Here is a 25,469-nt window from a genome sequence, read left to right as displayed (position 1 = left end):
GCCTTGAAAAATCTAAAAAAAAAAAAAAAAAAAAAAAAAAGAAATTGTATGGACAAGAATTTACTGAAGTTCTTGATCCTGTTAGCAAGTAATGACAAGGAGAAAAAAAACGGAGCTGGGTTCTAAAGTCCCTGAAGAGTGACTTAAGATAAGTAGGTGACAGCAAGTAGGAATGGAAGAAGGTGGTATAAATGATTTTTCAATCAATGACTTATAAAGGCATCATGTAAGTTCTACTGGTACTCTTTCCCAATCCTTTTGTCCATTCTCTATGGGAACTCGTTTTTCCTAGTTTTCCTTGTTCCCACCAAAGAGAACTCCTAAATCACTCAGTACTCATAAGACTATCCTTCTAATCAGGAAGACTTGAGTTCAAATTTTAATTCAGTTATATATCAGTTATGTGACCATGGGCAAGTTACTTAACCATTAATACTCATATAATTCTGTAAGATTGTAAAATACAGAAAAAGTTGGCAGTCTGTATCAGTGAATGTAGTTCCCAAACCAGGAATTCATTTTTCAAATAAAATCTGAATTCCCTCTCCCCAGAAAAACATTATAAAATGATGTACTTACTGTATCTTGTTTTCTGTTTGCTAATATTTCCAAAGATAAGAGAGATAACTGAACAGTTCGTGTATTGTCAAGATGCAGAAAGTCATACTATCCTTGAGAATGAGGCACCTAATATCATCTCTGAAGTAACTTTTGAAGAATGTGAGAGTAAATCAGAAGTGAATAATCAAACCAACATGAAACAAAGTGAAACTATTATACAAAAGAAGACAAATGATCCTGACCTCGATGAAAAGGATATTGTTGTTAAAAAGTCAGCTACTAAGGAAAAAAAGTTCAGGTGTGTAAAATTCTAAGATTCTAAGAACTGGGGAAAGATAATCTAACTATGCATATAAACCATGTGCATACATACTTTAAAGTTACAGCATTGGTTCAAACATTGGTCATAGGAGGTTTCTTGAGCTATAGATGAATAGTCTATACTATACTAAACTGTTCTCAACCACATTTGGTTTATTTTAATACCTTATAATTCTAGAGCACTTTATGATTTAAAAAGCAGTTTCACATATACTATGTCATTTGAATATCAAGCCTGCTATATTGACAGAGGTATTATTAATACCCATTTCCTAGAAGGATAGAGTGAGGTGAATATACTGTGACTCACCGAAAATCACATAGCTAGTCAATATTGGAGCTGGAATTAGAGAACTAGAGCCAAGTCATCTGACTTCATTCTTTGCCATACCATGCTGCTTAACAATAGTAAATTTTTATTCTCATACTGACTGCCATATCATCCAGTTTATATTTCAGGTAGTCTTTCTCCCTGTCAATATGTTCCATGGGAATTTCAAATAATTTTAAACCTGAATGCAAATCAACAATGTAATGCAATGCTGACAAAAGTCAACCTGATATTCTGATGCATTATGTCTAACAGACAGGGACTATGAGGTAACTCTTCCATTATGCTCTGCCTTAGTCACATTTTTATTAGAGTTCAATTTCCCATTTCCATCATGTTTTAATCTGGAATCTGACCTTAAAGAGTATCCAGTTAAGAATGACATTATTTAATGGTTAGAATGAATCCAAATGAGGGCGCACCTTAAAAGCTGAAGTATTTAGGTTAGATAAGAGAAATTTAAAATAGTTCATTTATTGCCTCCATTTATATCAATGGTTTTATGGGGAAGATCCTAATAGTTGTTCTTAAAACACAGATGAAACAGAAGAGATTTTGGTTAAGCATATAAAGTTCTTGACTACTACTAGTAACATAGTACTCAATAAATAATGCTGATTGATTATCAAGGTAATGTAATACTGGAGTGGGTTACTGGAAACTGTGGAATCCCTGTCTCTAAAATTCTTTTTTTAAAAAAATAGCTAATTACCTTCTGTCTTGGTCTATTTAGGCATTCCTCTGCCTAAAGAAAACTCTCAAAGTCCCTTCCCTGTCTATAATTTTACAATTAGGAAGGTATATTATTTGAAGAATTAGATAAAATCAAACCTAAATATAAATGTGTTTTTGCAACAAAAAACTTTTTTGCATTAGCTATGCTTTATTTTTATTAACATATATAATAGAGTGTTGATTATATTACCACAATACAGAAGAGAGTCTCAGTAATCTGAGGAGTGAATATCTAAGATGCTATTCAATATTTTAACACTTTGGTTAACCAATATATATGATTCAAATCTGGCTTTCTCTTTAGGTCCTTCTGTGGTTAAGCAGAGTTAATATAAGCTATATGAATGTTAGCAATTCTAGAGGAGTAAACAGTTTTGCTTAGAAATCTTGAAATCAGAGTGAGAATTAAAATAAATTTCTTACCTTATGGTATGTTATGACCAGCTTTAAAAAAAAGCTATGTGCTCAAACCTAGGAACAGCCCAGCTTCCGAGGGATTTTTCTACAGAACTGAATTCCCTTGAAAATGAATTACAAATGGAAACTGAAGCTACCTCCCATAAAATTTTTCCCTCTCCTGACAAGGATAAGAAAGTATAGAAGTATCAAGAATAGGAAAATTTCCCCATTAATATTGATCCAGTTCTCTTCAGAGGAAGATTCAGCAACATCTTTAGCAATGTGTAATGCTAAATAATGCCTATGCTTGCAGAGGTAGTTTGGAATAGTGGATAAAGTAAAGTAGAAGACAACAGTTCAAATTACTATCCATTTGACTCAGGGCAACCCACTTCAGTTTCTTCATCTATAAAAGGAAGTAATAACTTGGTAACTATATAGCACTAACTTCACAGATAATATAAAGTACCATGTAAACTTTAAAATGGTATGCCAATAATTAATTATTATTACTAGTCAAAGGTTCAAGATGAAGGAAAGGCATGATATAGTGAAGAGACGTGCCAGTCAAGGATGACTATGGCTCAAATTCTTCCTCTGACATAATGGATGTAGTACTTTAGGTTAATCATGTAACTTCTCAGTGCCTCCAGACAATTCTCTGACTATAAATTGCAAAACAGATAATTTATCTGCATTGGTGGAGGGAATTTTCTCACTGAGAGTTTCATAAGCCATTTATTGGCCAACATAAATCTAGACAAAAACCAAAAAGAAATCCTGGTGTAGGAGAGGAGGAAGAAAAGAAAGGAAAGGGAAAAAAATAGCTAACATTTGTTTCGCCCTTAAAAGACTGCAAACCACTTTATAACAACTTTGTGAGGAAGGTGCTATTTATTACTGTCTCCATTTTAGATGTGAAGGAACTAAGAGGGATTAATTGATTAATCTAGATACTAATAAATATACATCCAAAGCAGCTCTTCCTGACTCCAAGTCCAATCTCAAACTGCCTCTTGAAAAGAAAGTCAAATATAAAGTAGGAAAGGAAAGGATGATACCAAAAAGTTGCCATTCAGAGAGGAAAAACACTTTCAGTAACTCTGCAAGAGAAAGCTATTAATATTTCCACTAAAAATAGAAGTTGAATATATTGTTTATGCAAACAAACTCCGAAACTTGAATTAATTTTAGAAAGAAATTTATTGAGTTGTTTGGTAGAGATAGAAGGCGTGGCTCCCTCTCTGGAGATTCTGGAAAATTTACATTCTATTGGGTTTTGAAGAAGGTTTCTGTACAGATGAGTTACAAACAAATCACCAGAAGAGAGCCCAAAACACAAGTGGACCAAAACAAAACAATACTTGGGTGGGGAGACGCCCCAAATAAGACCTTGGGGCAATCCAAAATACCTTTAGCCATCTACAGCATTCCTAGAGTGTCATTGAGGTTAGGAGACATTCTGGGTGCAAGTAATCCCTAATCACATAAAGCTGGATTCAAACATACTTAATAAATGATAAATAATCCACAAATATTTCTAAAAAAACCAAGAGAATATTAATCAATTCATCCTAAATCTTTCCCTAAATCAGAACTAATTTGACTTCCAGTCACTCTAGTTATTCCTTTTACTCTGATTCATATACCTTGAAACTAATAATTTTATTCTCTAATTCTTCAAATAGTCCTAATAATTCAAGGTCATTAAATTATTAACATTAATATTTTAAAGTTATAAAGATTCTTTTGAGGCTTTAATATGAAAACTGTTCTTAAAAGGGCCAAATATTATTTAAGCATTATGATTATTAGAAATAATAAAATTAAGGATGGTAAGAATCACTAAATCAGAATTATAAAGCTAGAAGGGACACAATGAAACAAGACATTTATCAGCAATGCTATATAGAGGATTCCTACACAAAGTGAGATATCAGATTGGGTGATGTCTAAGGTCCCTTCCAACTTTGAGATTTGTGACTCTTAAGGACCTGATAACTTTTACCAGGTAGGGAGGAAAAGCAAATAAAAGAAAATTCTGGCTGTAATAATCATATAATGCTCAGTAAAGTCAAGAATAAATTTTGTTCTGCTTTTATATATCAGAAACACAATTATAAACTTTATCAATTATTTATGTTCAGTAAAATTCTCACTGACTATTCTCTTCACTAATTGCTTTAGATAGAATTTTTAAAAGATTAAATATTGCAAATGTTTTCAAGTAAACACACATTGATGAGTTCTTACTATTTTATCCTCAGGGTTTTGAGGTTTTTGATGGAAGCCCATGGAAGTCCACTGAGACTTGAGAAGTCTTGGTTTCTTAAGATTGTTTGGCATTATTTTGGACATTAGATATATTTTATTGCTACTATTTGGATTCACTAGTTTGCAAGTTACTCAGATTCATTCATATATAACAAAAGTGTGCCATAAAACTTCCAGATCACGCAGGTCTGATAAATTAAGCATCAGGCAGGGTTCTGTTGCTGTCCTTTGAGTCACCTTTGTTAGCAACTCATCTCTCTTAAATTTCAAAACAGTCCTCGACAATTTGTAGTGTGGCCTACCTGCCTCTGAGAAAGGTGGGAGGCAAGGAAAGTCAACAGAAAAAGCATCTATGTCTTTATGAACTTCTCCATAAAGCCTATGGGGGATAGGGGATACTAAGTATAGGAAGCCTGTCAGCTAGGTGAAAAGGGGAGTTAAATGAGATGGATTTATCCTATGATAGTCAGGAGCAGAAAACAGAGACTTGGTAGAACAGTCAAGTAGAAAACATTCCCATATACACCTGAGAAAACCCCATCTGAAAATCCTGCTGCTTTAAAACTATGTAACTAAACTCTGCCCTATTGATTAGTTTTCCCAGTTTCCTACTCAAATCATGTCTCTTTTTCCTCTATTTGGTTAACTTAGGGGGTATAGTTTCTCTTTCCCCAAATTCCAAAGTAGTGTGCCTCACACTGAGTAGTTTCCCAATCTCTTTGTGGATCTTGCCTTTTTATGGTCATTCTGGAGTTTGAAAAGGCACTCATTTATATTCTTTCCATTTGCCTTTCTCTTCATCCTCTTCTGGGGTAGCTGGACTGGGCTCTACAAAGTGCTCCTGGACATCTTTCAGGTTCCTCTCCACCCTAACATCTGTAACTCAAAAGGAAAAGGGGACAACCCATATTATTTAATTTATATAAAAATGTACTTATATTATTATATCCAATTTATAATTTATAACTATAAGATATAGTATGCATACATACATATATATATATATATATTGACAGATATATAAGCATTTTCACATATTCTATTTACATTCACATTTCAGAAGTAAGATCACAAGACAGGTAAATATGTTTCAGTTACTATCACAAAGCATTTAGAGAATGACAGAGTACATGCTCTCTAATGATTCTTTGGTAAATGTTTGTGGTTGAATTGGCAAAGTTTTGATGTGAGCTATTTGTTTTACAGGAATTCCAGGCATGCTTTAATCAGTTCAGGTATGAAATAAATTCTTTTACATGCTTCATTGTGACTCCTGGAATCCAGGATCATCTACTCACTGAAACAGAGAAGCAATAACTAACATATTTAACAATGGCTTCCTTTGCATGCCTTCCTCTTTAATCATTACTTTTTTTTTCTTCAGGAATTGGCAGGTTTCCTTTGTTCCCTAGGCAAACTAAGTAGATACAAACTACAGAGTACCAAGACCAGTTTTGTAGGCAGAACCCATAGCCATTGATTGATCCAACATAATCTCCCTTCCACGTTAAGATGGAAGATGGGAGACGGTGCTTCAAGTTAGAACATATTCCATGGTCAATTTGCTAGTCCTTTTCCTTTGCCTGTTTTGGCTTCTACACCCTTGCTAAGTGGCACTACTTGTTGAACACTGACTCCCTTATAGCAGACTTTTACTACTAAATTTGTGTGGTAGTGGTTTCTGTTGGTATATTTGTCTTTACAAGGCCCAGGACTGAAACCCCTAGTCAATTTCTTTTTTTTTTTCTTTTAGCTGTGAGTGGATCTGATATCTCTTAATTAACAGTCATGCAAGTAAATGAGAATTATGGAAGGGACTTAGGTATCTGCAAAACTGTATCTTATATCACTTCCTTATATGATTCTTAATTAAAGGGAAGAATGCAGTCTGAGGGTCAGAGAAAACAAAAGAAATAACTTTTCATAGAACAAGAAGATAAGAGTTTCCCTAAAGTTTAAATTTTAAGGCATTTTAAATACATTCTCTGCAACCTTACTATAAAAGAATTCACAAGAACAAAAAATTTGGTTATCATTTGATTTTGATTGCCAAACTTTTCAGGGAAGCACTGGTTACTTAAATTACCAGATTTGATTAAAATACATTTATTGGAATATGGGTTTCCAAATTAAGCATGACATACTTAGAATTTCCAGAAGCCCCTAATGCACTAATTTTTCCTCACCTAATAATAACAAATCAACCCTCAATATTAATACTATATTTATAATATAAGTATTAATAAAAAGATTTTCAAATAGTTAGTATTTGAAGTGTCCCTCTTCAAGGAATTCAAAGTTTTCTGCCAAAGAAACCTAAAACAAATTACTGAGTACTTTGTACAGTCTAGGTAATCTTTGGCTCCCAAATGGAACACTAGGATCTCAGTCTTAGCATTCTAAGACAAAACTGATGTAATTTTTATGTATATATATCCTAACAATTTGAATTTTTGATGTTCCATAAATTAATAATTGCTTCCCTTGTTTGTTTTCTTTTACTTATTTTCTCTCTCTTCTGTATTTCTTTTCTACATATTTATGTTTCTTTAGGCTTGTATAGCTTTACAATGTTCTCTCTGGTTAGCCTTTCTTTTCCCTTCTCTGCTTTTCTCTAAATCATTTCATGTTCTCCTACATTTTTCTCATATTCACACTATATTGGTCCTGCACCCCAACAAAAGATAACAATGAGCAACTGAATTTTTAACTTCTCATTTTATCAAATTCAGATTTTTAACCTAAAATATGAATACTCCTCTGCCATTCACAAAGAAGAATCCAAAGTGCTTCCCACTACTAGCAAAAAACACAACTATCACTACTAATCCATATCTGATGCATATTAGTTGTCTACCAGGAAAGTCTTTAGCTGTTTCATCTCACATCTTTCAGTTACTTGACTTAACATCTTCACTCTCATGAGAAAAACTAAAAAAGATACAAAAGAGTCATAATCCAGGATAATTATCTTTCCAAATCTCTCATTCTTATTCTTTTGATTTCCAAGCTTTCTGTTCTTTATTCTCCCTTATTTATTCACAGTGAATGTGAAAGATTGGAATTATCAGTTGTAAATGATACTTCTCAACAAGATGAATCGACATGGAGCAGTCAATCAGACATACTTCAAAGAAGGGGAAATTGTTTTACAAATTCTGGCAATGAACCCTACTTTCCTTTTTGTCTTTTTAAATGTTTAAAATTAAAAATCCTAAAAATCTGAGAAGCAAAGATTATTTTCTGAAAATGAAATGAGATTTTTTTAAGTTTTTTTTTTTGCAAGGCAAATGGGGTTAAGTGGCTTGCCCAAGGCCACACAGCTAGGTAATTATTAAGTGTCTGAGACCGGATTTGAACCCAGGTACTCGTGACTCCAGGGCCAATGCTTTATCCATTACACCACCTAGCCGCCCCTGAAATGAGATTTAAAGGAGAAATGAAGGAGACATTTTTAAAAAATAAAAATATTTTGGGGCAGCTAGATGGCACAGTGGATAGAGCACCAGCCCTGGAGTCAGAAGGACCAGAGTTCAAATCCAGATTCCATATGTAATACTTATCTAACTGTATGACCCAGGGCAAATCACTTAACCCTATTGCCTTGGGGGGAGGATTAATTTTTTTTTCTCCGCATGTCTTTAGTTTTTTCTAGTCTAGCCAGCTGTTCTATACCTCTCAGGGGGAAGAAACTAGAAAAAAAACTGAATACGGAATAGTGAATATGGACTCAGAAGACCTGAGTGAATAATGGTTGTTCTTATTAACCTGTATCTTCTTGGATAATCAATTGACTCTGAAGCTAAGTTTCCATACCTATAGAGTAAGCAGATTGGATTGGTGAGCTCTAAGCTCTTTTTCAAATCTAAATTATGTGCTATAAGGAAATGAATGCCTCATTTTATCCATCATCAGATCTGATCATAGAATCTTTCCAATACTTTAAGACAATTATATTCCTTCTAAGTTTTCTCTTCTTCAGGCTAAGAACTCCTAGTGATTCCATTTTCTCCATTTAGGTTGTGGCTAGAGAATTTCCCCACAATAGTCACAGAAGAAATGGACAATAAGAAAGGATTCATATCATAGCCATTTTTTGATTAAGGGGTCATTTCTAAGTAAGGGATTTGTGACTCAAGAGACTACCTCTACTAATATTTTCACTATAGAAAATTCTTTTACTAAAGAAACTATACAAAAAAATTCATCTGGATTAATGTTAAATGACAAGGTCTCCCCAAATGAGATAAAGAGACAAATTCTGCATAAAACTGAACAATTTGTATGGGATTTGAAAAAGCATCAAAAAAAAATTTGAATATGTTTTTAAACTTGCTGAGAGCTTCAATTTTTCTAATATATTCATGCCTAAGGCAAATTTTCAAAAATCAATGACTGGGGGCGGCCTGGGGGCGGCTAGGTGGTACAGTGGATAAAGCACGGGCTCTGGAGTCAGGAGTACCTGAGTTCAAATCCGGCCTCAGACACTTAATAATTACCTATCTCTGTGGCCTTGGGCAAGTCACTTAACCCCATTGCCTTGCAAAAAAACCCCAAAACAAAACAAAACAAAACCCCAAAAGTGGATCAATAAACCAGACAGAAGCTCCATTGTTCAAGATTACATGTGATTTTATCATCCATTGTGGGGCATTTCCCTTAGTTTCAACATCAAAGAACTTATTAGTTCTCTGGTTTCCAGGTACTTCCTATAAGTTATCACTTATCTTCATTCTTCAGTCCCTCCTTCCAGTAGGAAAAGCCTATTTCCCAGGAGCTAACACTGAAAAAGACCTATGCATTTTATTTTTATTTTTTTTGCAAGGCAATGGGGTTAAGTGGCTTGCCCAAGGCCACACAGCTAGGTAATTATTAAGTGTCTGAGACTGGATTTGAACCCAGGTACTCCTGACTCCAGGGCCGGTGCTTTATCCACTGTACCACCTAGCTGCCCCCTGGACCTATTTATTTTAAAAAGAATTAGTAACTGACTTCATGTAATCACTATGATTTGCCTCAGTATATGGTTTTAGGGAGTCCCCCCAAATATCAATACTCAAATTACAAATGCCTTGTTTTGAGTACTTAAGAGGAGAGGAATCCCAGCTCCCACTGCAGCTGCTGCTGCTGTCATGTACGATTCCATCATTGTATGATCCCTTCCTCCACTTTCATCCTGTCCTCAAATCATAGTACTTACCAAGCCTACTATAGACTTGCTGTAACTATCATGGGATAGGAATCCAGAGGGATCCCAATTTATAGCACTTGAGTGGATGGAGAGGGCTCATCAAGAAAGTAAGCATCATTTGAGTTGAGCTTTGAAGAAAACCAGATGCAGAGGTGAGAAAGGAGTGTATTCCAGGCAGGAGGACATGTGAGGATCAGTAAAAGAAGAGGGATGCCCCTGAGACTCCAGAAAAAGCTGAAGGTCAGCCCAAGTTAACTGACACTGAAATGTAAGGGAGAATTCAAAATAGACATTCCCTACCCTAAAAAGGGAGGGAACTGTGAATACTTACAATGCTTAAGGAGAGACCCACAAGACAAAGAACTGGTCTCCAGGGAACAGATAGCTTTAATACTTTTGTGTCCCAAGTCTCTATCTTCATCAATAGAGTATGCAGTAAAATAATTAGATTGAAAATAATTATCTTAAGATAACCATGTGGTGGCTTATTGAGGGAAGGGACAACAAATAGAAAAGGCAAAAAGTTTGGAGGGAATTTAAATGAGGGTTCTGTGGAATTCTGTGGCACTCTGACTGAAAAAGCATGGTTAATAAACAATTACCAAGAATCTACTATGTATCAAACTCTGTATTAAATATTGGGGATACAAAGAAAAATTCTTTTCTCTCAAGAAGCTCACAATTCACAAGGGAAAGAAAACAAGGAGCAGGGAAAGACAACCCTGGATTAAACATGAATAAAGCCCATAAGAGTTAGTCTAGATGCCATCTGTAAATGTAGGATCTGAAAGGAATTCTCCATTATCTACCCTCCATGCTCTCCAACATTAAGGGCAGAGGGAGGGGTGCTGTGATCTTGCAGGATGATGAAGTTCCTTGTGGGCAAGATGAAGTAGGACAGACAAGGTAGAAAAACCTTTAACTTATAAATATGCAAGTGGATGAATGTTGAAAAACTTCCATAACTGGAAAAATAATATCAATTAAAAAGGTAGGAAAAAAAATCATGATTTCAAAAGAATAATCAAGTTTTAGACATGGTCAAAAAAGATCTAAGCAGGGATATTATTACAATATTCTTAAGAATTCCATAAATGGTCAATGGACTGAATGATATAGTCTCTAAATACCTTATGGAATAGTTAACCATAATACAAGGAAAAATTGGTAACTATAATAGGAACTTCAATGTGCCCTTTTTAAACTCAAAGAAATCTAAGAAAATCCAGAGAAAGAATCATGGACTTTGAACAAAGACCAAAGATTAGAAAAAAAAAAAGCTGTTATCTTATTATGTAATTTTACTATCTCATTCTTTATTTTTCTTCCTTAAGGATATTTCTCTGTCATCACATTCAACTGAGATCAATGTATAACATGGAACCAATGTAAAGACTAACAATGCCTTCTGTGGGGGGTGGGGGGATGGAAGCAAGAATGGGGGAAAATTGTAAAACTCAAAATCTTTCTCAAAAAAAGAAATCTAAGAAAAAAGATAAACAAGAAGTGAAGAACAAAATAAGAGATGACAGATCATTGGCAATTATTGAATAGGCACTGAAAGACTTTCATTTAAAAATAAACAAACACAATCAATCAATATACATTTTTCTATGTTCTAGACACTATGCTAAGTGCTGGGAATACAAAAAATGAGGCAAAAGACACTTTCTGCTTTCAAGAAATTCACAGTCTAATGGGAAGAATACATATTAAGACTCACAAACACAAATGTATGTATAGATTTATAATACATAATAATATTTTTTGGTTATAATGGCAGCTTCAAAAATCTGACCATATCAAGATTAACATCTCATTAACAGATATAGAAACATACTCAAAACACTCCTTACTGACAAAAATGGAATTAACTTCAGAATTTAAAGAATTCAAAATTAACCAAACAATTGCAAACTAAATAGGATAATCTTTGTTTAAATTTTATTTTTTTAAGGCAATAGGGTTAAGAGACTTTCCCAAGATCACACAGCTAGGCAATTAAATGTCTGAGGCTGGAATTGAATGCAGGTCCTCCTGACTCCAGGGCCAGTGCCCTATCCACTGTGCCACCTAGTTGCCTCTAAATAGTATAATCTTTTTTTTTTGTTTTTTTAGGTTTTTGCAAGGCAAACGGGGTTAAGTGGCTTGCCCAAGGCCACTCAGCTAGGTAATTATTAAGTGTCTGATGCACTATGCCACCTAGCTGCCCTAAATAGTATAATCTTAAAGACTGAGTCATATACAAACCCAACTGAGATAACAGATCCTATTAACATAGAAAATTATGAGACAATTGTTTGGGGAACACAGATATAGCAGTCAATAAGGGAAAATTTTTTCTTTCTCTTTTGTTGATGAAAATGTTTGGAAATGAATTGATAATTCAACTACCAAAAAACCAACAGAAAATAAAAAACTCCCAACTAAATACAAATATAGAAATTCTTAAAATAAAAGAAGAGATAAAACAAATTCAATTTTGGGGCAACTAGGTGGTACAGTGGATACAATATCCGTCCTGGAGTCAGGAAGTCAAATTAGACCTCAGACACTTAATTGCCCAGCTGTGTGACCTTGGGCAAGTTGATCTTTATTCCAGGGGACTGTCTAGGGATGGAATACCCAAATCAGACAGTACCTTAGTGTTCAGGGGATAGAGTTTTTATAGGATTTGGGGGGAAATACTGAGAGCAGGTAGGATACAGAAGCAAAGATCCTCTCATCATATGTAAATATGGGGTTCCAGATATAGAGAAAGGGTCTTTGTTTGAACATATTTAACAGATACAGCAAGATAATGAGGCTGATGAGGGTGCTTTATGATTCTTTTTTAAAAATTTTTATTAAAGATATTATTTGAGTTTTAGTTTTCCCCCAATCTTGCTTCCCCCCCCCCCCCCCAGATAGCACTCCATCAGTCTTTACTTTGTTTCCATGTTGTGCCTTGATCCAAATTGGGTGTGATGAGAGAGAAAGGATACTTAAAAGGATACTCAAAGAGAACAGAATTCTCAGAGGTAACCAGATCAAACAATAAGACATCTGGGTTTTTTTTCCCCCGAATTAAAGGGAATAGCCCTTGTACTTTGTTCAAACTCCACAGCTCCTTATCTAGATACAGATGGCACTCTCCTTTGCAGACAGCCCAAAATTGTTCCCAATTGTTGCGCTGATGGAATGAGCAAGTCCTTCAAGGTTGGACATCACTCCCATGTTGCTGATATGGTGTACAGTGTTTTTCTGGTTCTGCTCATCTCACTCAGCATCAGTTCATGCAAATCCCTCCAGGTTTCCCTGAAATCCCATCCTTCCTGGTTTCTAATAGAGCTTTGTGATTCTTCAAACAATTTTATGGTATATCCTGGATCCCCAGGTCAAGTACTTGAGTTTTATTATTTTCAGAACCAAAGGCACCTGTCCAAATTTGTATTTCTAAAGAATTCCTCAAGGCCCAGAGGATGTCTGGGACCCCTTTCTATACAGGAATTTCACAAACATTGATATTGTACTTCATTCCCCACTTTTTTCTGAAATAACTCAAACCCTTGAGTTATCTTCATAACCTGGACAAGCATGAACTACAAGAATCTTTACAAAGGATCCAGGTATCATCATTACATCTCAATCCACCTATCTAAGTTGTACAGGCCAGCTAAATCAGAGATAAGACTCTCCTTAGATAGGACATAAACATACCACCCAATAGTCTCCCCTCCTTTTCTTTCAATAGAGAACATCTGCACCCTGCCTCTCCTTTTTATAAGGAAAAGGGCAGAAGTTAGGGGTGTCACACTTACAGAAACAAAGGGGGGGTTTATAAAACAGAACCCTTGACTATACAATGTATACATAGGTAAGAAATGGTACAGATGAACTGGTCCAGTGTCTCTCCTCTCTTCTCTTATCTCCTGGAGACCTCCAATGTCCTTCTGCATTTTCTGAATCTGTTCCAAAAAGTCCTCTCCAGGCTCAGGTGACTAGTTGAGACTTTGTCTTCTGGTAAAGAATCTGCTTAACACTTTACTCAGATCAAAATACATGTTTTCTTCACAAGACAATGAGATTTTGGGGCTTATTGCAATTTATATTTTGCCTTATTGCCATATTAATGCATATACTTAACTTTAACACAATAAACTTTCATTAGAGTTTTACTCTTAGTTCAGAGTACTCAGCATATGGTTTAAAATAAAACAATCTTAGCCTTTGCTCTTATTACAATGTCTCAAACATCCTTAACCAGAATGAAATTTTTCAAAATATTCTCAAATATACCACTGATTTTCCTTTTCCTGATATACTTATCTGACTCACATTCCTTTCCTTAAAAGCTACGCCTTAAAACTATAACTATCCTCAGAATTTCCCATTCTTCTTCTTACCTAAATACCCCTTCTAAAAATTAAAGAAACTTAATTCTTATCTTAACATGTAGCTGTTAGCAGGTGTCAGAGCCACACACGTAACCTATCTCTGGCTATTAGGATCCAATTCACATAAAATGTCTTTCTCTAGTTTGCTTAGTAACTATAAAGATCCAGTACATTAAAGGAAACTTCCTTTACAAAAATGTAAGTATTTAATGTCAGTGTCCAGGCAGAGGTCACATGGGTAAGTCAAATGTCTTAGGCCAGATTTATTCTTCCAAGTGAGATATTATCTGAATGTCATTTTGGGGAAATAAAAATCAAAGGGGTCCAACCTCAGCCATACTGAGAAGCCGCCCCTTCAGCTGCCCATCCCAGTTACCTGACATCTTGGCTTCCTTGGCTGCAAGAACATGATATTTACCCAGTAGCATTTCCTTTTCCTGACCATCCTGGTATCTGATATAAAAAGAAAATGGATTAAAAGTCCTGTGATCTAAAAATAGTTGTTTCACCTAATTAGAACTTCCAGTGTGTGCAATTCAGTAATTTCCAATTATAATCTTAACGAGAGTCCCAATTAATGAAATACCTACCTAAAGCTCAATTATCCTTCCTGGGTCTTTGCCTAAAACCTGGCATTCTAACTATGACTGGCCCTGCAGGCCTGTCTCCTACCTCTTACTAGAGACATCCCTTTGTCTGAAATCATATCTACTCAATCTCTATATAAAGATGATATATCAGATTCCCCTTGGCTAGAGAAACCTCCTTCTACCCTGTTGTATCTTATAGCAAATAAATGCATCCTTTGTCCAGAAGATTGCACAGAGAAATATCAAATGATCTTGTGTTTATCTTTCCTATATTATATAGTGCTTTCACTTCAAAGCAAACAACTACTGCTTCAGAATATACATATATAGATCCAAAATATTCCCAATTCACATACATAGCAAGAAACTTCTATACATAAACTTGTTTACCTACTAACCATCCTTAACATACAAATGGTTATTTTTCCCAAGGCAATTGGGTTAAGTGACTTGCCTAAGGTCACACAGCTAAGCAATCACCAAGTACCTGAACTGAGATCTCCTGACTCCAGAGCCAGCTATCCACTGAGTCACCCAGCCCCTGCAACATACAAATTACTTTTCAGAATTCTTTAAAACCATTACAACATCTTAGGTAGGCTTAAATTTGCAACATGTGTTATTAATTTCATTATAACAGAATAGCAATAAGAGTAACAGAGTAACACACAAATTACTAGATTGTACAAAGCAATCCCTCCATTATTACATTATTGATGAACCCACAGATCTATCCTAGAAAGGGTCATACTTTTTCATATTTTCCTTATTGCCCTTCAAAGCAATCACATTAATCCCAGGCTTTAACAATACAATATTAAAAAAATTCATAATAGATAGCTAAATAGTGCAAATATAATCTCTTTGCAATTACAAAAGAATATCACATAAATGATAAAACATCTTATTCATCAACATATTACCTTACAATAGGGCCCACAATTGCAATTTGTTCAGAGTCCCATCAGCTGTCTGTAGTAAGAGAGAAGTCCACATTTTTGACTTCTTTAAAATAAAACATACATTGTTTTTTGATTTTTTAATTTAATATTTATTCTCATTTTGAACAAATAATGTTTTTTATACAATAATAAAACATTCTTGTTTAAGAGTAAACAAAATAGCGGTGGCTAGGTAGCACAGTGGATAAAAGCACCGGCCCTGGAGTCAGGAGTACCTGAGTTCAAATCTGGACTCAGACACTTAATAATTACCTAGCTGTGTGGCCTTGGGCAAGCCACTTAACCCCATTTGCCTTGCAAAAAAAGAATAAAAAAAGAGTAAACAAAATACCCCATCTCCCAAAAAAATATAGATTTTCTTGAGGGATAAAGTAAAGGGGAGAGAAAAAAATTAAAATTAAAAAAAATACTAATAATTGCAGGTATGGCCAGCTGGCACAGTGGATGGAGCACCGGCCCTGGAGCCAGGAGCACTCAAGCCCACATCTGGCCCTGTACACCCAACAATCACCCAGCCAAGTGACATGCAAGCCACACCAACCCCACTGCCCTGCAAAAACCAAAAAAAGAAAAAAAAAGTCCCAAAATAAAATAAAATAGTAATAATAGTAGGGGTGTTTGGGTAATGGACAGAGGACTGGCCCTTGAGCCCGGAGCACCTGGGTCCAAATCTGGCCTTAGACACCCAATGGCCACCCTGCTATGCGGCCCCAGGCAGGCCACCCAGCCCCATTTGCCCCGCACCCCCCCTTAATAATAATAATAATAATAATAATAATAGAAAATGTGCTTCAGTCTGTGTTCCAACACCACCAGCTGTCATGGGTGGATCACATTCTTTATAATAAGTCCATCACAAAAGTTACTTCCATATTTTTCCACTGTTGCCATTGCTGATTGCAACTCCCTACTTTGGTATTTCTCCACTACCATGTATTATATTTTCTCTCTCCTTTCACTGACTCTACTGTAGGGTAGCTGAGTGGGCAGCAGACAGATCCATGGCCCCGAGCCCCCATACTACCCCTTAGGCCCAGCATCTACCTGGCCCTATGGTCCCAGACAGGCTATCCAATCCTAGCCCCTTGCAAGAAGTAAAAAAGAAAATGTGTTATATCTGACCACTCTCCCCCCATGGTCCATCCTCTCTCCTCCATCATTCACATCGCAACCCCTTCCCCTTGTCCCCCTTCTCTCCTTCTTACTCCAGATGTCTATACCCCATTGAGGATATATGCTGTTTCCTCTCTTAGCCACCTCTGATGAAAGCAAAGAATCCCTCATTCCCCCTTGTCTTTCCCCCCTTCCATATCATTGAAACAGCTCATTGTAATACAGAAAAATCTTATTATATGAAATATCTTAGCCTATTCCCCCCTCCTTTTTCTTTCTATTACATTTCCCTTTTTTTCTATTGACTCCATTTTTACACCATATTTTATCTTCAAATTCAGCTTTCTCCTGTGCTTCATCTATAAAAGCTCCTTCTACCTGCTCTACTAAATGAGAAGGTTCATATGAGTATTATCAGTGTCATTTTTCTATGCAGGAATACATGTAGTTCATCATCAAGTCCCTCATATTTTCCCCTTCTCCTCTACTCTCTATGCTTCACCTGAGTCCTGTATCTGAAGATAAAAACCTTCTGTTCAGCTCTGGCCATTCCAACAGGAACATTTGAAATTCCCCTGGTTCATTGAAAGTCCATCATTTTCCCTGGAAGAGGACATTCAGCCTTGCTGGGTAGTTGATTCTTGGTTGCATTCTAAGCTCTTTTGCCTTCCAGTATATTATATTCCAAGCCCTATGAACTTTTAATGTAGTTGCTGCTGAGTCCTGTGAGATCCTGATTGTAGCTCCACAGTATTTGAATTGTGTCCTTCTGGCTGCTTGTAATATTTTCTCTTTGACTTGGGAGTTCTGGAACTTGGCTATAATATTCCTGGGGGTTGGTTTTTTGGGATCTCTTTCTCAGGGAGATTGGTGGATTCTCTCTGTTTCTATTTTGCCCTCTGCTTCTAGGATATCAGAGCAATTTTCCTCTAGTAATTCTTTTTTTTTTGTTGTTGTTGTTGTCTTTGAATTTATTGGGGTATGTGTTTTAACAGAAGGATTTATTGTGTCAAAAGTATGAACAGTGATGCCGTATTTTTACAAAATTCCATATAATCAAAATGGATGGATCAATTCACTGTTTTACCAACAGTGTATGAATGCTCCTTTCTAACCACAACTCCAACACTGACTATCCTCATTTTTATTTTCTTGGTCAATTTTCAGGGTGAGAGTGAAAACTCAGAATTGTATTTACATTTCTCATTACTATTGACTTGGAGCAAGTTTCCAAATGTCAATGCAATTTATAATTTGCAATTCTTTCAAAAAACCATTCATATCTTTTGACCACTTATCTATTGAGGATTGGCTCTTGTTTATTTTTTGTTTTCTTGCATGTCAAGGTAGTACTGGGAAGACAACTGGCACTTCATAAATTCTTCCTATTGATTCATTTCAGAAAATGTTTTTGAAAATAACTGTGATGGGGCGACTAGGTGGTGCAGTGGACAGAGCACCGGCCTTGGAGTCAGGAGTACCTGAGCTCAAATCCGGCCTCAGACACTCAACAATCACCTAGCCATGTGACCCTGGGCAAGCCACCCAACCCCTTTGCCTTGCAAAAACTAAAAAAAAAAAAAAAGGAAAATAATTGTGGTATTTATATAGAGAGAAATCTATCAGGGCCTGTGAAACTAGGTGTGAAAGTACTATTATCTGCACTGAAATTGAAATATTCTCTCATTTGCTCCCCTTTAAAAAGCAAGTTGAATCTTATTTCAAGACTATTCTCTTTCCTTAATTTAGGAAACTGGTAGAGTTTGATAGTCTTGCACATGGAGTCCCAAATTTCATGCCTGTGGGTACTTGGATTCTTCAGGTGTTATCTTTCTGAGTTTATCCACACAGAGCAAAATGAGTGTGAGAAACCAGAGACTCCAACCAATAGCTGCTGCAATCCAACCATCTTCATCCATTCCATGCTTACAGCACTGGGCAGCCTTAGAACAGAAATCCAAATTGGAGCACTGTGCTATGAATGTCGAGTCTGACAGAGAAGAAGTAATGGATGAGGAGTTGTACGTCTCTGCTAAGCAAGTTGTGAGGAAGGAGGCAGACAGGAGGATGAGGCCGATGGGACCGTAGATTGCAGAGGGCAGCTGCTTCATGGTGGAGATGGGAGGCACCTGTCTAGACTGCCCTTGTACAGCTTGTCCTTTGGAAACCTTGAAAATCTTCCTCTAGTAATTCTTTGAAAATGATGTCAAGGCTCTTTTCCTGATCATGACTTTCAGGTATTCCAATAATTTTTAGATTATCTTTTCTAAATCTGTTTTCCGCATAAGTTGTATTTTCAATGAGATGTTTCACATTTTCTTCTAATTTTTTTCATTCTTTTGGTTTTGAAGTATTGAGTCCTAATTTCTTGTAAATCCATCAATCTCCCTGAGTTCTATTCTTTGTCTAAAGGATTTGTTTTCCTCAGAGACCTTCCTTATCTCTTTTTCTATCTGGCCAATTCTGCTTTTTAAAGCATTCTTCTCCTCACTAACTTTTTTTAGATTTTTTTTTTTGCAAGGCAAATGGGGTTAAGTGGCTTGCCCAAGGCCACACAGCTAAGTGTCTGAGATGGGATTTGAACCCAGGTAATCCTGACTCCAGGGCCGGTGCTTTATCCACTAAGCCACCTAGATGCCCCTCCTCAATAACTTTTTGAACTGTTTTATCCATTTGACCTAAGCTGGTTTTTAGCATTTTTTTGGATTTCCTTGACTAAGCTGCTGACTTCATTTTCATGTTTTTCCTGCATCTCTCTCATTTCTTTTCCCAGTTTTTCTTCTATCTCCCTCATCTGATTTTTTTTTTTTAGGTTTTTTCCAAGGCAAATGGGGTGAAGTGGCTTGCCCAAGGCCACACAGATAGGCAATTATTAAATGTTTGAGACTGGATTTGAACCCAGGTACTCCTGACTCCAGGGCTGGTGCTTTATCCACTGTGCCACCTAGCTGCCCCATCACTTGATTTTCAAAGTCTTTTTTGAGCTCTGTCATAGCCTCAGACCAATTTCTGTTTTTCTTAAGAGTCTTTAGATGCAGGAGCTTGTGCTTCCTCATCTTCAGAATGAGTGTTTTGATCATTCTTGGGCTCACAGGCAAAATATTTCTTAATGGTGTTCCTCTTGTTTCTCTACTTGCTCATTTTCCCAGCCTAAGCCTGTTTTGGGGGATGCTTCCTGAGCTTTTGGGACACTCCCACAAGGGTCTCAGTGTGTGAAGCTCTGTCCTCCCTCCTGGTTTGTGAATGACCATAAGTGCCCCCCTCTGCCATGGGGCTGAGGTGGGGGGGCCCTGCTGTTCTATGGGGGGGCCTAGACTGGGATCAGGATCTGAATGTGGTCAGAGCCCCAGAGTCCTGATCCAGGGGCAGAGGACTGACCTCAGAAGTCTCTCTCTTCACTCCCCTCCCTTGGTTCAATGGGTTCATGCCCTGGGGGCTCCTGCTTACCCGCTCTGCCTGCTTCTGTTTCCTGGATCTGGGCTGCTGCAAGACCACATTGCTAGCTGTGTGCCCTGAGAGCTGGGCTTCATGTGCTATCTCTGGCAGAGGTCCCCAGCTGTTCCCCCAGATTGTGCACGGTGCCCCCCAGGGTGTAACTCAGGAAACTCACCCCCGCGGCTGTGAGCTGAGGAGAGCCTTTCTGCTCTTTTCCAGGTTACCTTGAGTAGGAGAACTCATACATTGTTAATATATACCATAAAATTCTTATTTAAACATCTCATTTTCTTAGAACAAGAGCAAAATGAATATCCCATGTTCCTTTCCTTTTAGGTTTTTTTTTTTTGCAAGGCAATGGCGATAAGTGGCTTGCCCAAGGCCACACGGATATGTAATTAAGTGTCTGAGACCAGATTTGAACCCAGGTACTCCTGACTCCAGGGTCAGTGCTTTATCCACTGCGCCACCTAGATGTACCTATCCCATGTCCTTTACACTTTCATCCCTTTATCCAAATTCTCAGAATCTAATGTCATACATATGACACATTTAAAACCCCAATGTAATTGAAATTCAACTAATTTCCCAACAGTTTAGTTTGATAAAAACTTTAGAGTACCTTATACAGAGAATCCAGCACTCACATTCCAAAAGCTCTATCCAAAATAAAAATACAATTGTTAGCATTATTAAACTTAACATTAAAACCAATCAGAGCTTTTTCCCAAAAGATATGAGTAAGCATCCCTGATAACCTAGGTATTTCTCTTTTTTTAATTTATTTTTTATTCTTATTTAGTACAAATGTTTTTCTTTACATTAATAAAATATACTTGTTTACAAGTAAACAAAATACCCCTCCACCCATGAATATAGATAGACTTGCTTGGGCACAAAAGTAAAGGGGGGGGGAGAAAAAAATTAAAATTAAAAAAAATAATAGTAATAATTGTAGGTATGGCCAGGTGGTACAATGGACGAAGCACCAGCCCTGGAGCCACGAGCACCCGAGTCCATATCCAGCCTCGTAAACTCAATAATCACCCAGCCATGTGACATGCAAGCCACCCGATCCCCACTGCCCTGCAAAAACCAAAAAGAAGAAAAAAAAAGACCCAAAATAAAATAAAATAGTAATAATAGTAGAGGTGGCTGGGTGGCAGACAGAGCATTGGCCCTTGAGCCAGGAGCACCTGGGTCCGAATCCGGCCCCAGACACGCAATGATCACCCTGCTATGTGGCCCCAGGCAGGCCACCCAGCCCCACTTGCCCTGCAACCTCCCCCAAATAATAATAACAAAAAATGTGTTTCAGTCTTTGTTCCAACACCATCAACTCTGTCGTGAGTGGATCACATTCTTTATGATAAGTCCATCACAAAAGTTACTTCCATATTTTTCCAACGTTGCCATTGCTGATCGCAACTCCCTCCTTTCTTATTTCTCCACTACCATGTACTATATTTTCTCTCTCCTTTCACTCTGACGCTGCTGTAGGGTCGCTGAGTGGCTCAGCATACAGATTCCTGGTTCTGGGGCCAAGAAGCCCTGAGCCCCCCTACGACCCCTTAGGCCCAGAATCCACCTGGCCCCATGGTCCTGGGCAGGCCATCCAATCCCAGCCCCTTGCAAGAAGTAAAAAAAGAAAATGTGCTATATCTGACCACTGTCCCCCTATGGTCCATCCTCTCCTCCTTTATTCACATCTCCACCCCTTTCCCCTGCTCCCCCCTCCTTCTTACTCCAGATGTCTATACCCCATTGAGTATATTTGCTGTTTCCTCTCCTAGCCATCTCTGATGAGAGCAAAGGTTCCCTCATTGCCCCTTGCCTCCCCCCTTCCATATCATTGCAATAGCTCATTGTAATAAAAAAAATCTTATTATGTGAAATAGCTTGGACTATTTCCCATCTCCTTTTTCTTTCTCCTATTCCATTTCCCTTTTTTTCTTATTGACTCCATTTTTACACCATATTTTATCTTCAACTTCAGCTTTCTCCTGTGCTTCAACTATAAAAGCTCCCTCTACCTGCTCTATTAACTGAGATGGTTCATATTAATATTATCAGTGTCATTTTTCTTTGCAGGAATACATGCAGTTCACCATCATTAAGTCCCTCATATTTCCCCCCTCTCCTCCAATCTCCATGCTTCACCTGAGTCCTGTATCTGAAGATCAAACCTTCTGTTCAGCTCTGGCCATTCCAAAAGGAACATTTGAAATTCCCTTGGTTCACTGAAAGTCCATCTTTTTCCCTGGAAGAGGACATTCAGCCTTGCTGGGTAGTTCATTCTCGGTTGCTTTCTAAGCTCTTTTGCCTTCTGGAATATTACATTCAAAGCCCTACGAGCTTTTAATATAGTTGCTGCTAAGTCCTGTGTGATCCTGACTGCAGCTCCACGATATTTGAACTGTGTCCTTCTGGCTACTTGTAATATTTTCTCTTTGACTTGGGAGTTCTGGAATTTGGCTATAATATTCCTAGGGGTTGGTTTTTTGGGATCTCTTTCTCGGGGGGGATCGGTGGATTCTCTCCATTTCTATTTTGCCCTCTGCTTCTAGAATATCAGGGCAATTTTCTTGTAGTAATTCTTTGAAAATGATGTCAAGTCTCTTTTCCTGATCACGACTTTCAGGTATTCCAATAATTTTCAAATTATCTTTCCTAAGTCTGTTTTCCATATCAGTTGTTTTTTCAATGAGATATTTCACATTTTCTTGTAATTTTTCATTTCTTTGGTTTTAAAGTATTGATTCCTGATTTCTGTTAAATTCAATCTCCCTGAATTCTATTCTTTGTCTGAAGGATTTGTTCTCCTCAGAGAGTTTTCTTATCTCTTTTTCCATCTGGCCAATTTTGCTTTTTAAGGCATTCTTCTCCTCAATAACTTTTTGAACTGTTTTATCTATTTGACCTAAGCTGGTTTTTAGCATTCCATTTTCTTCAGCATTTTTTTGGATTTCCTTGACTAAGCTGCTGACTTCATTTTCATGTTTTTCCTGCATCTCTCTCCTTTCTTTTCCCAATTTTTCTTCCGACTCCTTCATTTGATTTTCAAAGTCTTTTTTGAGCTCTGTCATAGCCTGAACCCAATTTCTGTTTTGCTTGGAGTCTTTAGATACGGGAGCTTGTACCTCCTCATCTTCAGACTGAGTATTTTGATCCTTCTTGGGCTCATGAACAAAATATTTCTCAATGGTCTTCCTCTTATTTCTCTGCTTGCTTATTTTCCCAGCCTGAGCCTGGTTTTGGGGTGCTTCCTGAGCTTTTGGAACACTCCCACCAGGGTCTCAGTGTGTGAGGCTCTGTCCTCCCTCCTGGTCTGTGAATGACCATAAGCAGCCCCCTCTGCCATGGGGCTGAGGTGGGGGGGCCCTGCTGTTCTATGGGGGGGGGGGCTAGACTGCTATCAGGATCTGAATGTGGTCAGAGCCCCAGAGTCCTGTTCCAGAGGCAGAGGCAGAGGACAGAGCTCTGCAGTCTCTCTTCACTCCCCTCCCTCAGCTCAATGGGCTCATGCCCTGGAGGCTCCTGCTTACAGGCTCCACCTGCTTCTGTTTCCAGGTCTGGGCTACAGAAAGAAGAAGCTGCTGGCTGTGTGCCCTGAGGGCTGGGCTCCATGTGCTGGCTCTGGCAGAGGTCCCCCACTGTTCCCCCACTTTGTGCCTGGTGCTACCCGGGGTGTAACTCAGGAGACTCCCCCACTGCTATGAGCCGCGCTCCCTGGGGCTGCCTTCGGGAGGCTGAAGTTCTTTCGCTCTGGCGGGCCGCCCCTCTGACCCCGGGGAGCAGAGCCTTTCTGCTCTTTTCCAGGTTACCTTGAGTAGGAGAACTGCCTTACTGGGTCCCTCTGTAGGTTCTGTCTCTGGAAAGTTTAGTTAGAGTCCTTAGTTTCACATTTTATCAGAGACCTCCTAAGACTTGATCCCTTCTTGTGGCCATCTTGGCTCCGCCCAGACACTTAATAATTACCTAGCTGTGTGTCCTTGGGCAAGGCACTTAACCCCCATTTGCCTTGCAAAAACCTTAAAAAAAAATTGTACACAGCATATTTCAATTACGTGTATGTTTTCTTTACCCCCTAAAACTTTAAAATACAAAGAATTAAGACCAATTGTTGCTAAAAAATCCCTTCTTATGACTACAAGATTTTCTTCATACTTCTCTTAAATTCCAAAAGTCATATTCAAATTAGTCTTAAATCATTTTCTTTTCAAAAGCCTAAAAATTTTGCAAATTCTTCTTATCTTCATCAGTACAATTCTAACTTCTCAGTGCTCTCACTTATAAGAGCTTTCTATCCTCACTGACCAACATTTCTTAATATTAGAACATTCTGTGTTCTGGGAATTGGAGATTCCCCACAGTTTGAGATATCAAAGTAATATGTACTAATTCTTTACCTTTACTTTTTTTTTCTTTTTTTTGGTTTTTGCAAGGCAAATGGGGTTCAGTGGCTTGCCCAAGGCCACACAGCTAGGTAATTATTAAGTGTCTGAGACTGGATTTGAACCCAGCTACTCCTGACTCCAGGGCCGGTACTTTATCCACTACGCCACCTAGCCGCCCCTTTACCCTTACTCTTTATCATTACTCACTCCAGATTTTTCCAAATACATGATCTACATTCCAATCAGTGTGAAATATTACCTTCCCTTTGTTTAGTTATTCTAAAGCTAACTCACAAGTCTGTCCTGACTCCCATGACTCTGGAGGGGCCATAAAACAATCAGAATTCAAACTCAAACATATTTTTTACAAACCCCTTAATTCAATTTACATGTATCTTTAGATTAACACATTATAGGAACAATAATAACATAATAAAAATTAACATTTATCCAACAATTACTTTCATATCAAACTTTTCACTTTATGGGGTTTGTTACTTTTCTAATCAATTCATTGCCAAACATTGCAAAAAGTACCAATTTAATGCAATTTTTTAAATCACCCCAACCTCATATACATACGTATCTCCCTATAGACTTATAGTTCTATACTTCCCTCTTTTCTTACAATGATTTGTAAACCATTTTCCAAAGTTCCCAAAATCTATCTGGTGTACAAAGTCAACCCTGCTGAAACCTTCTGTGTACATGCTTTTACCACTTGCCATACTTAACAAATGTTTCAAAAACCCCAATTGTCTCCAAATCTGGATTTTCTTTCCTG

The 25,469-nt window shown here is 37.4% G+C and overlaps 2 protein-coding genes across 8 annotated transcripts in view; one reads left to right on the top strand and one right to left on the bottom strand.

Annotated features, from left to right (window-relative positions):
• GARIN2 (golgi associated RAB2 interactor family member 2) overlaps positions 1–7,849 on the top strand; it is a 64,557-nt gene extending 56,708 nt beyond the window's left edge. For 3 of the 7 annotated variants that reach the window (XM_074236093.1, XM_074236087.1, XM_074236091.1), the window contains 2 exons: positions 615–859; positions 7,667–7,849. In XM_074236093.1, coding sequence (XP_074092194.1) covers positions 615–859; positions 7,667–7,847 — 426 coding nt within the window. In that variant the 3' untranslated portion in view covers positions 7,848–7,849. Of the gene's footprint in view, positions 1–614; positions 860–5,827; positions 5,857–7,174 lie in introns of all 7 variants that reach the window. The other 4 variants (XM_074236090.1, XM_074236089.1, XM_074236088.1 and 1 more) reach the window with 4 other exon arrangements.
• A 10,797-nt stretch (positions 7,850–18,646) lies between these two features.
• LOC141522921 (transmembrane protein 213-like) lies at positions 18,647–18,964 on the bottom strand. Its single transcript, XM_074236284.1, has one exon. It carries the CDS (start codon positions 18,962–18,964, stop codon positions 18,647–18,649), a length of 318 nt encoding a protein of 105 aa, XP_074092385.1.
• Positions 18,965–25,469: the final 6,505 nt, after the last annotated feature.

The sequence above is a fragment of the Macrotis lagotis genome, chromosome 4, assembly GCF_037893015.1.
Source record: "Macrotis lagotis isolate mMagLag1 chromosome 4, bilby.v1.9.chrom.fasta, whole genome shotgun sequence".
Taxonomy (NCBI): domain Eukaryota; kingdom Metazoa; phylum Chordata; class Mammalia; order Peramelemorphia; family Peramelidae; genus Macrotis; species Macrotis lagotis.
The sequence above is the reverse complement of the archived record's forward strand: the minus strand, read 5'-3'. Positions and strand labels throughout refer to the sequence as shown.

Coding starts and splice junctions, on each gene's coding strand:
- LOC141522921 (XM_074236284.1), bottom strand. CDS start 18,964: ATGAAGCAGCTGCCCTCTGCAATCTACGGTCCCATCGGCCTCATCCTC.